The sequence below is a fragment of the Carcharodon carcharias genome, chromosome 23 (genome assembly GCF_017639515.1).
Source record: "Carcharodon carcharias isolate sCarCar2 chromosome 23, sCarCar2.pri, whole genome shotgun sequence".
Taxonomy (NCBI): domain Eukaryota; kingdom Metazoa; phylum Chordata; class Chondrichthyes; order Lamniformes; family Lamnidae; genus Carcharodon; species Carcharodon carcharias.
The window spans coordinates 44403729-44418779 of NC_054489.1; the positions used below are offsets into that span (position 1 = coordinate 44403729).

At 39.4% G+C, this 15051-nt stretch overlaps 1 protein-coding gene across 4 annotated transcripts in view; it reads left to right on the forward strand.

Moving 5' to 3' along the window:
- tanc2a (tetratricopeptide repeat, ankyrin repeat and coiled-coil containing 2a) overlaps positions 1–15051 on the forward strand; it is a 920169-nt gene that overhangs the window by 474530 nt on the left and 430588 nt on the right. For all 4 annotated transcript variants that reach the window (XM_041217622.1, XM_041217623.1, XM_041217621.1 and 1 more), the window contains one exon: positions 13783–13965. In XM_041217622.1, the coding sequence (XP_041073556.1) occupies positions 13783–13965 (183 nt within the window). The remainder of the gene's footprint in view (positions 1–13782; positions 13966–15051) is intronic.

A 15051-nucleotide genomic window follows, 5' to 3' on the forward strand; every position in this document is an offset into this window, starting at 1 on the left:
AATGACTACATCATCTCTAAGTGTTACAAGAATGCCCTTTTTAACTGTCATTGCAAGGGATTACACAAATATTGCACTCCTGGCCACGATCCAGTAAAAAGTAAACTCAGACAATTAACATTACGTAAGGATATGTATAATATAAGCAAACCAAATGAGTGACATTTCAGGGAACCATTTGTCATGTACTGGGTTATTTCAGCCTTTGCAGCATATGGTGACATCTTTCACTGAGTCGGTTATTTTTATGGTACAGTGCAATCTATGGTTTACTCTTGCTCTCATTTGTTTAAACAAATTCTTTTGACCTTTCTCCTAGTCTGCTTGGCTGTTTTTCCTTTGATTTCCTGTTACGTCAGTTTCTGGTTTTCTCAAATGTATGCTTCTTGAGCTAGAAAATAATGAGTAAAATGCCTACAATTTTGAATGATGAAAATAGCCATAGCAACAGGTTATGCTTATTTTATAGAGTAATTTTACAATATCCTCAGAACTGCAGTGTTGTTATTATGTGACTGAACTCTTGCTCCTGTCACGTTTTATATAAGCATGCAGAGTGTTTTTTTTCCCCCTGAACCCAGAAAGTCAGGAATTGCATTATCTTATGTGGAGGTGAATTGGAATTTTTTTTTGTTAACTCTTCATGTAGCTCAAATTTCAACATGCAAACACTATTGCACAATGTTCAAATAAAGTCTTGATTTCTGCACGTTTTCAGTGTTGAATAATTCAAACCAGATTTAGAAATATGTTTGAAATCAAAGAGTATTGTTTAATTTTTTCTGTAAATAAGATTGAAAAACAAATTTTGTTATATTTATATACATGCATTAGAAATTGGGGTAATTATATGTTTATTGCTGTGCAGTAGTCACTACAATATTTGAAACCAGGGTTATAAACCTTCCCCATATATAGTCAAATCTTGATTAAATTAAGTCAAGCATACCAGTGAAAGAATTGCTCTTTATATACTACACAACGAAAGAATTGATACAGTACTTATCATGATAAAATGTTAAAACACTCTCTTACATAAATGGAATTATAAGATTATAAAATGGTTACAACACAGAAGGAGACTGTTCAGCCTGTCAGGTCCATGCAAGTTTGCTGCAAGAGCAGTTTAGCTAGTCCCCACTCTTAGTAATTTCCCTGGAGCCCTGTAAATTTTTTCTCTGCAAGTACTTATCCAATTCCCTTTTGAAGGCCTTGTTTCATTTTGCTTCCACCACTCTGTCGGGCATTGCATTCCAGATCGTAACAAATTGCCGCATAAAAGAAGCCATTGGTTGCCTTTGGTTCTTCTGCCAATCATTTAAAATCTGTATCTTTTGGTTCTCAACAATAGACATCTGCCAATGGGGACAGTTGCTCTCAGTCTACTCTATGTAGACCACACATGACCTTGAAGACAGCTATGAAATTTCCTCTCAACATTCCCTTCTTTAAGGAGAATAACCCAATTTTTTTCACAAAGGAGATAAAGTATTGCAAGAGATTATTACCGTTTCCTTCAAACTTTTCAAGTAAGTGTATAGAATTTATAGAACATTAATAGAAATCAATATAAGTATCTGATTTCTAATTAAGATAATTGCAGCAGCAACTAAATTTCTTGGCAGATGCGGTAGAAATGGTAAATGTACTGCAATGAGTAACATTTATATAGAGTATATTACAATGTCCTTGTGGAGACAAAGTCCTGACTTGACACTGATGAGACTGTGGAGCAGAGCAGGCTAAAAGGTAATTTAAATGAGGGTTTTTTTTTTAAATTCACAAGAGTTTTAATAGAATGATTAGGGAAAGAGCATTGCTACTAGTTCAAGAGTTGCTTCCTTGTCAATTTAAAATTATTACAACAGAGTGATGAGAGAGGTTGGGAAAAATTTCTTGATGCAACATATTTAGTGCAGCATGGAATGACTTAGAACAGGGAATTGTTGATTCAGCGACATTGCATCTTGAAGGAAATTGAATAAATATCAGAGGATGATCTAGGTTGTGGCAAGTGACAGGGCTGTAAAAGTTCGGGATATTCTAGCAGAGCGCAAGCACAGGCCTTGTGGATCTCCTTCTGTGTTATAAAGTTCTTGGTTCTGCTTCAAATATATTTCAACCATTGGGCTGAGAATGTGCAGTCTGGATAATTCCAGATCATAACTACTTGCTATGCAAAAATGTTCTTCCTCATGTCACCTGTGGTTATTTTTGCCAAATACCTTAAATTTGCATCTTCTGTTTCTTGGCCCTATACATCTGTCAATGGGAACAGTTTCTCATTTTCTCCCTGGACTTCTTATGATATTGAAAACATTGACTGCACCACAGATAGTGAGTGATTTGAGAGGAAACTTGATCGCCACAAATATGACTTTGGTGGATATCTGGCAACTTATTTAGAATTATACGTTGTCAGACATTGCCTAAGGCTTTATACATGTCCAAGGCAGTAACCAGATGGGTGTGTAACTTGAGTAAGATTAGCAGTGGAATGTGTTGTAGAATACCTTTAAAGGATAGCAGCATGACATCACTAGAAGGGAAGTATGTCATGTGATCCAGTCTTAGTTTCACTTTTGCTTCAGAACAGAGCACACATACACTCTGTTGCTGATGTTTTCAAACTTTCTACCTTTGTATAAACATTCTTATGTGTCTACTCTAAATAAATGAACACACAACATGTATACTCAATCCCTTATGAGTGATTGGTACCCACATCACTCCAACAGCATTACAGAATGGTCATGTTGAAAGCCATATAGATGATCATGGGTTGGAACAGGTTATTTGAGTTTACTGATGACTTGAGAATTAAAAATAGCTCTTATTACTTGTATGATATTTTTCAGTTTGCTTGTATGTTCTCCCAATATCCTTTCTACTTGAAGTTACAGAGTACTATTCTATTACTGAGGAAATTCCTTTAGGTTACATGTCCAGACAAAATAAAGTCTATTTGTCCTTAATGGAAATGGCAGTCTGAGACACAAGACTGACTAAGGTGATCCTTGCAGCATTGTTCTTAAACCAATTCGACATGGAGATAACTGTAGCTTTCCTTCATGAGTCCAGTAACTCAGTTAACACTTTCCTCATTACCTATTTCTCACACCCCACTTTAATGGCAAAGCAGCTTGGTGAATGAACTATTTTAGGAGATGATTTCTGAGATTGTGTGCTAAGTCCTTAAGATGAGCATTATAACCCAGACTTCCTGTATAAGCAGATATCTTCAAATTATTTTCCATAAATTAGGATACTTGGGTCTTGATTAAACCAGTCAATATAATTGCACAGAGCAGAAAAACGAAATGGAATAACTAAAAATAAAGAATTATAAGTTTTCACGTTTACATCAATTCATTGGAAGTTAGTGCAATTTAATTTTCTCGGAGTAGCATTCTGATGCAAGTCATGGTTGCTTAATGCCAATTAAATTAAACAATAAAAGTTTGGCTGTCACATTTCAAAAGTCATTGAATATTCAGGATAATTAATTTGCACACAGCACAGAATGCTTTTTGACCTTACTGTTTTCAGAATATTATGAAATGTATTTCTTCAACAAAAAATAAAATTGTGCCATTTTCCTGAAGTTAATTCCATGATAATCTTTTGCTGCAAATATCTACTAGCTTTTGAGCTGAAAATGTCTGCTACAATTGTCTACTGTAATTGATTTTCTTGTCTATTTTCCATCTGTGTCTTCTAAAGGCACAGCTCTGCATGCATCAGCAGCCTCTCCATGTGTGAGTCTAGGTGCTGAGTATCAGTAGACTTTCTGACCATAAAGATATAACAGCTGAACCCATTCATATCCTGATCTGATTCTGAGAACATTCCAAGAGAGGGTCACTGGATAGCAGTTAGCAGGAATGTGCACCCTGACAATCTTTCTCCTGTCTAGCCTGGGAAGATTCAGGAAAGATGTTGATCCCAAATTGCTGCTCCAGCTGACATCAGCTAATTCAGAACTGACCCAGTATTGAAACTGCAGCTTATTGTGCATTGTTAATGCCATTTAAAGGTAACCTGCATCTCTTGAAGAGGGGTTGCACTTTGGCTGCAGGCAACTCTCGCTCAAGATTGTTGATAATGGGAGGCACAAGAAAAGCTGGAAGGCCACTCCTTTGAAGTATTGGAAATATTGTCAGAGTACATTGACATGAGAATTCTGTCCACCGGACTCAACACCGGTGTGAAGGCATGTTGCCCAGCACAAGTAGACAAAGATGACCAGTGCCAGAAACATTGTGCATAGGACAAGGCTTCAATGCAGGAAGAGTTAATTACAATATGAGGACAGTTAAGGTAAGGTTTCTAACTCTTATCTCATTGTTTTGTGCTGAGCCTTTGGTTTCATGTAGCTCCAGCATTCACTACCCTTTCCTCCACTGATTATCAGCACTCTCCTCCAATCACTGCAGCATATTTTACTTCACCTCCCTCTGTTTCGACTAACACACTCTGCACTTTCTGCTCTCCACATTATTACTTCCCTCACCACCTCTTACCATTCCACATAGCTGTGACAGCCATGATTCAGTTGGTTGTACTCTCGCGTCTGAGTCACAAAGCTGTGGGTTCAAATTTCACTCTAGGACTTGAGCACAAACATCAAGGCTGATACCCCAATGCTGTGCTGAAGTTGTGCTGAACTGTTGGGTGTACCATCTATTGGATGAGGCGTTAGCTGAGGTCCTGTCTGTCCCCTCATGTGGGCATAATGGTAAAGAAGAGCGCGAGTTTTACTAGGTCCTCTGACCAATATTTATACCTCAAGCAACATCACAAAATGGACTATCATGTGATGTATTTTGGGGCATGTTGTGCACAAATTGGCTGCTTTTACAGCAACTGTACAATAGTGATGGTCGTAAAAAGTGCTATGCACATGCAATTTTTCTTTCTCTTCCATCTTTCATGCATTAACAACACTATTTTATCCTAAAATGCACATCCTCAAAATTTCTAACAACTCCGACATTGACACACTTCCTCCCTCCAGGGACAGCTTGCATGGAATAACTGAGAAAAGGCAAAACAGGAGGGCTTCCCACTTGACAAACAAGTTATGGACATTGAGGACAGGGGCACATGTCAGGAATGTGAAGTCTGGGGGGATAATTCTTGTACGTTTTAAACTATCTTTCCCTTGACAAATTATTACTTTACAACTCTAATCCTTGCTCCTTTTTTGCCATTTCAGATACAGAAGGTTGAACAGAAGAAGAGGGCAGCACTGCAGAAGAGGAAGCACTGCTTGTCTGTACACTTACAAACACTGGCACTCATAGCTCAGAGTTCGGAAATTAGGCTAAAGGGGTCTGCACATGGAGTTTTACCTAGCACTCATGAGCAGGAACAAGAGTGACACAAGGCACAGATGGTGGACCTGCCATATTTAAGAAGTCTGATCGCCTTCTATATGAACCTTCAAAGAGATGCATCTAATTTTACACTGAAAACCATAGAATCGAATTCCTAAATTTCAAAAATAAGCACACTGGGAACCCTTGTTCTACTTCCTTTGTGCCAGCAAGATTATATAGCTTTTCAAAAGTGTCTTTGTAAAGGAAAATTTGGTTCAGGATCTCTGTTTGTACCCAAAGTTTAATAAGCACTGTCTGACTCAGTCACTTCATGTAAGCTGAAGAGCACCATTCAGCCATTAACTGGAATGTAATATATTACAGACCAAGGTCTGAACACCCCTCAGTGCTATTATGGGCTGATGGGGCACCAAAATAAGTTATAAATAACTAAGTAAAGTTTGTTAATTGTTATCGCCTATACTCTGCATTACAACGTGGCTACGTTTCACAGAATTTTTAAGGCACAGAAGGAGGCCATTTGATCTGTTGTTTCTGCACTGGCTCTCCAAAATGAGCAATTCACCTAGTGCCACTCCACCGCCTTCTCCATGTATCTCTGCACAACTTTCCTTTTCAGGTGACAGTCCTAATCCCCTTCTGTGTGCTTCAATTGAATCTGGCTCCACTATACCCTCAGGCATTGCATTTCAGACCCCAACCCCTCGGGGGGGGTCACAGACAGACGTAGGTTCAGTTCAGTTTTAAAATTTACAAAATAGCAAAGAGGATATCTGTATATATTTTATTAAAATATACAGGACGAGGTCTTAATCACTCACAACTGAAGCTCCTCATCCCTGGAACCATTCTCGTGAATCTTTTGTGCACTGCCTCCAATGCCTTCACATGTTTCCTAAAGTGCGATGCCCAGAACTGTATAAAATACTTCAGCTGAGGCCAAACTAGCGTCTTATACAAGTTTAATATAACCTTGCTCTTGTATTCTTTGCCCCTATTAATAAAGCCTAGGATGCTTTATGCTTTATTATCATTGCTGTCAACCTGTCCTGCCACCTTCAATGACTTATGCAGATATACACCCAGGTATTTCTGCTCCTTCAGTGTTGTATGCTTTATTTTATATTGTCCCTCCATGTTTTTCCTACCAAAATTACTCACTTTGCACCTCTCCACGTTGAACTTTATTTGCCATTTGTCCACCCATTCCACCTACTTGGCTATATCCCTTTGAGGTTCTACACTAACCTCCTCACAGTTCACAATGTTTCCAAGTTTCCTATATCCGCAAATTTTGAAATTATGGCCTGTATATCAAGGTCTAGGTGATCAATATATATCAGGAAGAACAAGGGTCCCAACACTGACCCTTGGGGAACTCCATTACAAATCTTCCTCCATCTCGAAAAATATCCATTAACCAGTACTCTCTGTTCCCTGTCACTCAGCCAGTTTTGTATCCATGTTGCTACTTTCACTTTTATTCCATGAGCTATAATTTGCTCACAAGTCTGTTGTGTGACATTGTATCAAGTGCATTTTGGAAGTCTATGTATACCACATCAACAGCATTGCCCTCATCAACCCTCTCTGTTACCTCTTCAACAATCTCCAGCAAATTAGTTAAACACGATTTTCCCTTAATAAATCTTATTTTCCTGCAAGTTTCTTTTTTAACCTATTCTTCCATGGGGTGTGGGCATCACTGGTAGAGCAGCATTTATTGCCCATCTTTAATTGTTCTTTAGAAGTTGGTGGTGAGCTGCCTTCAAGAACTACGACCCATTGCTGCCACTATGTGTTGGTGGTGGAGGATGGGGCGTCGATCAAGCAGGCTATGATGTCCTGGATAATGTTGAGCTTCTTGAGTTTTGTTGGAGCTGCGCTCATCCAGGCAACTGGAGAATATTCCATCACACTTCTGACTTGTTCTTTGCATATGTTGGACAGGCTCTGGGGAGCTGGGAGGCCAGTTACTTGTCCCAGGATTCTCAGCCTCTGACCTGCTCTTGTAGCCATACTATTTATATGGCTGGTCCAGTTCATTTTTTGGTGAATGGTAACCCCCAGAATGTTGATATTCCGGCGGGGTGGGGGGGATGTTGCTGGTGGCGATGCCATTGTATGTCAAGGAGAGATGGTTAGATTCTTTCTTGTTGGAGATGGTCATTGCCTGGCACTTGTATGGCGAAAATGTTAATTGCCCTTTTTCAGTCCAAATCAGAATGATGTCCAGGCCTTTCTGCATATGGGAATGGACTGCTTCAGCATTCGAGGAGTCATGAATAGTGCTGAACATTTTGCAATCATGAGCAAACATCCCCACTTCTGACCTTATAGAGGGAAGGTCATTGATGAAGCAGCAGAAGACGGTTGAGCCACATTTAGTAACCCACATTTGTCCATGTGACTATTAATTTTGTCCTGAATTATTGTTTCTAGAAGTTTTCCCACTGCAGAAGTTAGACTGACTGCCCTGTAGTTGCTAGGCCTATCTTTCCACCCTTTGCTGAACAATAATTTAACGTTTGCAATTCTCCAGCCTTCTGGAACCACCCCATATCTAAGGAAAATCGGGAAATTATGGCTAGTGCCTGTGTAATTTCCATTCTCACTTCTTTCCTTATGCTTTGATGCATTCCTGGTGCTTTATCAACTTTAAGTATAGAAACCCAAACTAATACTTCCTCCTTGTTTTAAATTCTTCTAGTATTAATTATCTCCTCTTTCACTGTGGCCTAGGTAGATCTTCTTTCTTGGTAAAGACAGGTGTGAAGTATTCATTTAATAGCATAGTTATTCCCCCTCCCCAGTCTCACGTGTAAATACCCCTTTTGGTCATTAATTGGCTCTATTCCTCTTTTTCCACCGGTTTACTATTTATATGTCCGTACAACACTTTGAGATTCCCTTTTATGTTTGTTGCCAGTCTGTTTACATTCTCTCTCTTTGTTTCTCCTATTTGCTTTTTCACTTCTCCTCTGAACTTTCTATATTCTATAACCTGGTTCTCCATTGTGTTATCCACCTGACGTCTGTCATAAACATATTTTTTCTTCTTCATCTTAATCTCTATCGATATCCAGGGAGCTCTGCATTTGTTTACCTTACTTTTCTGTTTCGAGAGATTATACTTGGATTCTGCCCAGACTATCTCCTCTTTGCAGATAGCCCATTGTTGAGCTATAGTTTCTCCTGGCATTTGTTTCAAAAGTACTTCATTGGCTATTATACATTTTTGGACTCCCTGACGTCATAAAGATATTGTATAAGTTCAGGCTTGTTTTGTTAATTCAGCTATATAACAACTGGATTTTATAATTACAATAGTGGCACAACAGCTTATGTTCAACATGTTATACAGTTCAGCATTGCAATTGTAAAATCTAAGTGGAATTCAATTTAATATATTATGTGGGTATGCAATGTGGAGACATTTAGCAAGTACTCTGGATTATTTGACTTATTTTCAGTAACATGGATAAAAGAAAAAAAACATAAAACTGTTTCGATTTGATATTAGATCAGCTCTACATGGAAACAGTTGTTTCCTTTCGGGGAGTTGATTCCACCTTTGGGATTCTTCCTTGTCCAGTCAGTAATATTTTTTCCTGGTCCTTGGTCATCTTTCACTTTCCTCAGACTAACATCCTGCACATACTTAATTATTATTACATTTGTTCTGTGAACTTGTGCTACTGAGTTAAGTATTGAATTACTCAATTTCAATCCTGTGGTCAGTTAGTTCAGTTGGCTAGATGGCTAGAGTGTAGTGCAGAAGGATGCCAATGTTCAGTCCCTGTCCCGGCCTTGGTAACTGATGAAGGCCTGCCTCCTTGCCTTGCCTCACGCTTGCAGTGGAGTGGTGTCCCTCAAGCTATATCCAATTGCCTATCTTTAATGGAGGGAGATGCCTCCTGTGCTTTGTGTGCTATGTTTAATTACAGTTACAATTATTATGTCCACATTTTTCTTTAATACTTAGCCAGAGTTGAGAGTGTGACTAATGAGCCAAGGTTAAGTGACAGCACTCCCGATTCTGTATCAGAAAATTGCTGCAGAGACTTTGGGTAGAATTTTCTGCCTGTCGGGTGGGCTGAGCGGGAGTGGGCAGAGCAGGAGTGGGCACAGGTGGGCACGGACCCGATCGGCACCACCATTTTACGTGGGCAGGCCAATTAAGGCCCATCCAGGACGATGTGCACCCGGAAACGTTGTGCGCTCCCTGTGTGGGCGGAAGGGTTGGGGTGGGTGGTTGCCTGAGTCGGGAGTGCGCTCTTTCGCACATGCACACAAAAGAGTTCAGAGATTAGTTTTAAGCCCAAAAAATTTAATAAAGTGGCAAGAAAATTTTTATGACATGTACCCTCATGTGAAACTGTCACATGAGCTGGGACATGTGCATTAATTTCAATAAAAATTTTTGTCAAAATTTAAAATCATTCATGAAACCTCATCCCACCCATGGATGAGGTTCCATGAAAAATACGAAGGCTGCATTAAGGTTGGACAGGCAGCTTTGTTAATTACTTTAATTGAGAGTTAAATGGTCTTAAAAGGCCTTTGACAGTTCGGTGAGCACGCAGCTGACTTGGGTGTGTCCCCGCCGAACTGAAAGCCTAAATGACGTGCCGTGCTGTCGGGACGCAAGCCTGACGTCACCACATGTCATTTTATACGTTGGCGAGCGGGCCCTACCCCCGCTCACCAAGCCTAAGATACCCTTTGAGTATGTAATCTGAGCTGACATTTTGGTGTAGTACTAGCATTGTCAGCGATGCCATCTTTCAGATGACACAAAACTTTTCTACTCTCTCAGTTGAATTTAAAAGGCACTAATATTGCAAGAACAAGGAAGTTCTGATATCCTGACCTTCCTTCAACAAGATGATTTGGTCATTACTCTCAGTCCTGTTTGTGGGACCTTGCTGAATGGATTTGGCTGTCAGTTTCCCTACCTTATAACTGTGATTATATTTCAAAACTACTTAATTAGCTGTGAAACACTTTGGGCTTATAAATATTGATATTAAAGCAGCCTTCCATGAATCTATCAAATGGTTCAAGACTACATATATGATTAGTAACTTTAAGAGCTGATACAACCTCATTCTAACGAGTCATGTGGATGAGTCAATCTTCATTGTTCCCTGGGATACAGGTGTGAACTTCTGACATTGAACCTATTAGCCACTTTATGGCAGTATTATTTGTTTCATTTGGATTCTTGGCTCTGACTGAACCCACTTTATGCACAAGTGACAATTAAGCGACAATTTTGCCCTCATTGACGCTTTGTTCACTCATTGACAGCTCCCACAAAGTTTTTGCTGGTTTTGGAGCAAAGGCTCCCTCTAATCTGGTATCTGATTCAGTGTGGCGCCCTCTACAGGGTGCCTGTGAGCAGGGCAAGAAACCGGGAAGCTCAGCCAATTGGGTTGAAGAATCCTCATGGAGACATGTAGAATTTAAACCAGCAAGTGTGAAGCAAAAAATATAAATGAGATTTAATTCACATGAAAGTGGAATGAAGATTGGTGGGAAAAAAGATGGGATTATGAGAGAGAGAAAAGAGATTCTTACACTTTAACTTCTTAAGGAATGAGACTCCATGCTTAGTTAAATTTTCCAGGTCCGAATCATTAATAATTATCAATTATCACACCATTAAAAATTCATTTACCCCAGAATGCACTAGCCCTAACTTTTACAGTATTTTCAATGTGGAATTAGTGCAAGTACCCAATGTTCACACCAGTGCATGCCTTTCAATGACAAGTCTATTGACTCAGATTTCTCCAGCACCCACTGGGATGAGTGAGCTATCTCTCTCATTTTGCATTTAACTGCGCATGCGCGGATGTCAGAATTTGCTGTTTGGTCAATCTACTTCATAATAACAGTGAACCCTGTTAGCCTCACCGTTAACAAAATGAAATAAGGGCGGAAATCTGAGCTGGCTCCTCTCCTTTCTTGATTACATATGAACTAGGAGCAGGAGTAGGTAACTCGTCCCTTCAAGCCTGCTCCGCCATTCAATAAGATCATAGCTGATCTGACTGTAACCTCCCGCCTACCTCAGTAATCTTTCACCCCCTTGTTAATCAGGAATCTATTTAGCTTTGCCTCAAAAATATTCAAAGACCTTGCTTCGACTGCCTTTTGAGGAAGAGAAACTTATGTCCCTCAGAGAAAAATATTTGCACTCATCTCGATCTTAAATGAGCAACCCCTTAATTTTTAAACCATGACCACTAGTTCTAGATTCTCCCACAAGAGGAAACATCCTCTCCACATCCACTCTGTCAAGACCCCTCAGGATCTTAAAGGTTTTGATCAAGTCACTTCTTACTCTTCTACACTCCAGTGGATACAAGACTAACCTGCCCAACTTTTCCTCATAAGACACCCACCCATTCCCAGTATTAGTCTAGTAAACATTCTCTAAACTGATTCTAATGCATTTGCATCTTTCCTTAAATAAGGAGACCAATACTGTATACAGTACTCCCGATGTGGTCTCACCAGTGCCTTGTACATCTGAAGCATAACCTCCTTCTTTTTGTATTCAACTCCTCTCACAATAAACAATAACATTCTGTTAACTTTCCTAATTACGTGCTGTACCTGCATACTTGCCTTTTGTGATTCATGCACTAGGACACCAGATCCCTCTGAATCTCTTGAGCCTTGCAATCTCTCACCATTTAGATAATATGTTTTTTTATTCTTCCTGCTAAAATGCACAATTTCACATTTGCCTACATTATACTCCACTTGCCAAGTCTTTGCGCACTCACTTACCCTATCTATGTCACTTTGAAGCTTCCCTACGTCCTCTTCACAATTTACTTTCCTACCTATCTTTGTGTTGTCAGCAAATTTAGCAACTATACCATCTGCCGTTCATGCAAATCATTTATATGAATTGTAAAAAGCTGAGGCCCCATTAAATGGTACTTTTAGCTCTGCTTGACTGTCTGGCGTAGCCACAATCTAGCTTCTAACCACTCACATTTTATTTTCTAAGGTGTCTTATACTGGGAAGCAGCTGCATGGTGAAACAGAAGAAATAAAAGCCTTCCTCTAATTAACACAAAGATTAAAGAAAACCTTCTATTTCTACCAAGAGCACGAAAGCCTCTGTCCCATGTGACATAAGGGCTTGACCCTTTTTCTGTTAATCATCCCAATAAGTCAGTTTTGAAGCATGGAATTGCAAACAGGTCAGCTCCACTTTTACAAGTACACCGCCCCACCACATCTCACCTCCCCCCCCACCACCCCCCTTACTTTTTAACAAAAGGATCCACACAAATGTGAGGGGTCATGACCTGTTTACGACTCACAAAATGCTTCATTTCTGGATTTGAATCAGGGCTAATGACTTTACAACTTAATTGCTTAAAAGCTTGTATTCATCGTTTACTTCCCACAGCACTCGGTTTTAAGGTTTCATTCTTCCATGGAAAATCTGTATAACTCCCTCAATTGCTTGAGGACAGGCAGACATGACCCTTCGTTCCAGAAGTGGAACGTGAGGAGCAGCTCAAATTGTGACTGTGCCCATCCAAGTCAGACCGTTACCCATGTACTTCTGCCCTGGGAGATCCATTCCTAGTGACATCACAGCCATTAATACTGCAGCTGAAACCATTGAATGGATTGTTAACCTCAATGTTGAATTATAACTGTTTTTCCAACCATGTCAGTTTAAAAAATATTCAGTACAACAGCCAAACTCATATGTGTTTGGGTATTCTCAGGAAGTTTACAGTGTTACAAATCTCGAAGAGAAACTGTTTCTCCAGGCAGTTTTACAGCGTACTGCTCCTGTACCTCTCTTGTTTCTCTCCCCCAATTACATAGATTACTTTAGCAGCCTCAAACTTATATTCTCTGTTCCTCTTCACATAGTCTAACTTCTAGGGCAAAATTTCCCATTTAAATGTCCCAATATTAAAAATACTTCAGTGATTCCTACTTTTGGATCTCACATCTGCCCAAATGTCTGTCTCTGGAAACTCATTAGAGGCTAGCAGTCTTGTTAGGTTTATTTATTATTTGATATTTTAAAATTTAAAGAGTATTTGTTTTCTCTAACAGCTTTTATTTCCCCAGCATCTGCTTTCATGGGTTCTTAAACAGAAGTTTAGGCATTACATGTTGTTATTGGACTTATCCCCCAGATGTGGCAATTGTTTTATTGTCTGTCATCCTACCCTGGATAGACAAAATTGTTTGTCTGATTAAATTTGTATCCACATCCACAAGTTTGACAGCTACCGGGTCTTGACAGGGGAGAATTTGTAGAGAAATTAACCCCAGAGTGGCAGGTTCACTCTAGTTCTCTTGACAACTGTTTATGTCTACATTAGCCTACAATTGTCCTATGAGATCTTAATTTGCTAGCTAAATCTTCACTCTTTTTTTCAACAAGGTGTGTCCAATACGGAGAACGATTGTGCTTTTGAACCAGATTACTCTGTGCCGTCCCTCCCAGTTTCTGAAGGAATGCAACACATAAGGATAATGGAAGGAATGTCCCGCTCTCTCCCCTCCTCCCCTCTGCTGACACACCAATCCATCAGTGTCCGCCTTCAACCTGTGAAAAAAATAACAGGTAAGATATTAAATTGTTCATTAATACAACGTAACAAGGTAACAACACAATTTGCATCTCTAAAGTTGTGTCATGTAAGAGATGGGTTTATTGCGCACTGTATCCATTTAAGAGTGCCATGTTTATTACATGGCAAGTAGTTTTGGAATTTGCACTTTAATTAATGTCCATATTTCTATTGCTACAGCATACCGCTCAATTCATACGAGCAACAATTTTCCAAGACAACAGCCAAGAGATTAATACCTACCGCCTTCCATGACTGATCACTACTGTCCTGTAGTATTTCTTTTTCCTTCTACCTACATTAGCACCAGTTTGACAATTTGCCAAAAAATCTAGTCAAAAACATTTGCATAAGCAAAAAGGAAAAAGGGCTTGCAATTATACAGTGCCTTTCATAACCACTGGGTGTCCCAAAGCACTTTATAGCCAATGAAGTATTTTACTGAAGTGTAGGTACACTACAAGGTATTATTCTGTTGTAGTGTAAGAAACACATTAAATAGCTTGTAATGAACCATGTATGCTCTCTTCTTGAAGTAATCAGAGCTTTGGTCCAGGCCTTGAAGGGAGGCCTAAGTTAGGTCCAATCCAGTTCATATACCTGATGGAATCTGCAACACTTTTCAGTGTTAGAAACCAGCATTGTAGTCAAAAAAAACTTAGCATGTGAAGATGATGTGTTTTCCTCATAAAAGGACTGTGAATATGACAATATAATGGTAGCTCAGTGCTCAAGTGCTGATTCAAATTTCAGGCTGTTTGTCACCCATTTGAGATATGTTTCTGTTATCAGCTGGGCAATTAGATGAAGTATTCAAGTCAAGTGATTATTTTGAGGCACTAACTCAACATATGTGTAATTACTTAGGCAAGAAGAACTGATTAGAGAATCTGCATGGAGTTCTTAAAGGCTAGACCATGTCTGACTAACCTAGTTTAATTTTTTTGAGGAGGTCACTAGCATGCCAGGAGGGAAGTGTCTATTTATGTTGTACATATGGACTTCTGTTGCATTTATCCAAGTTCCACAGGAGAGGTTATTAGGAAAAATGAAAAGCCCAGAATTGGAGGTAGCTTTGT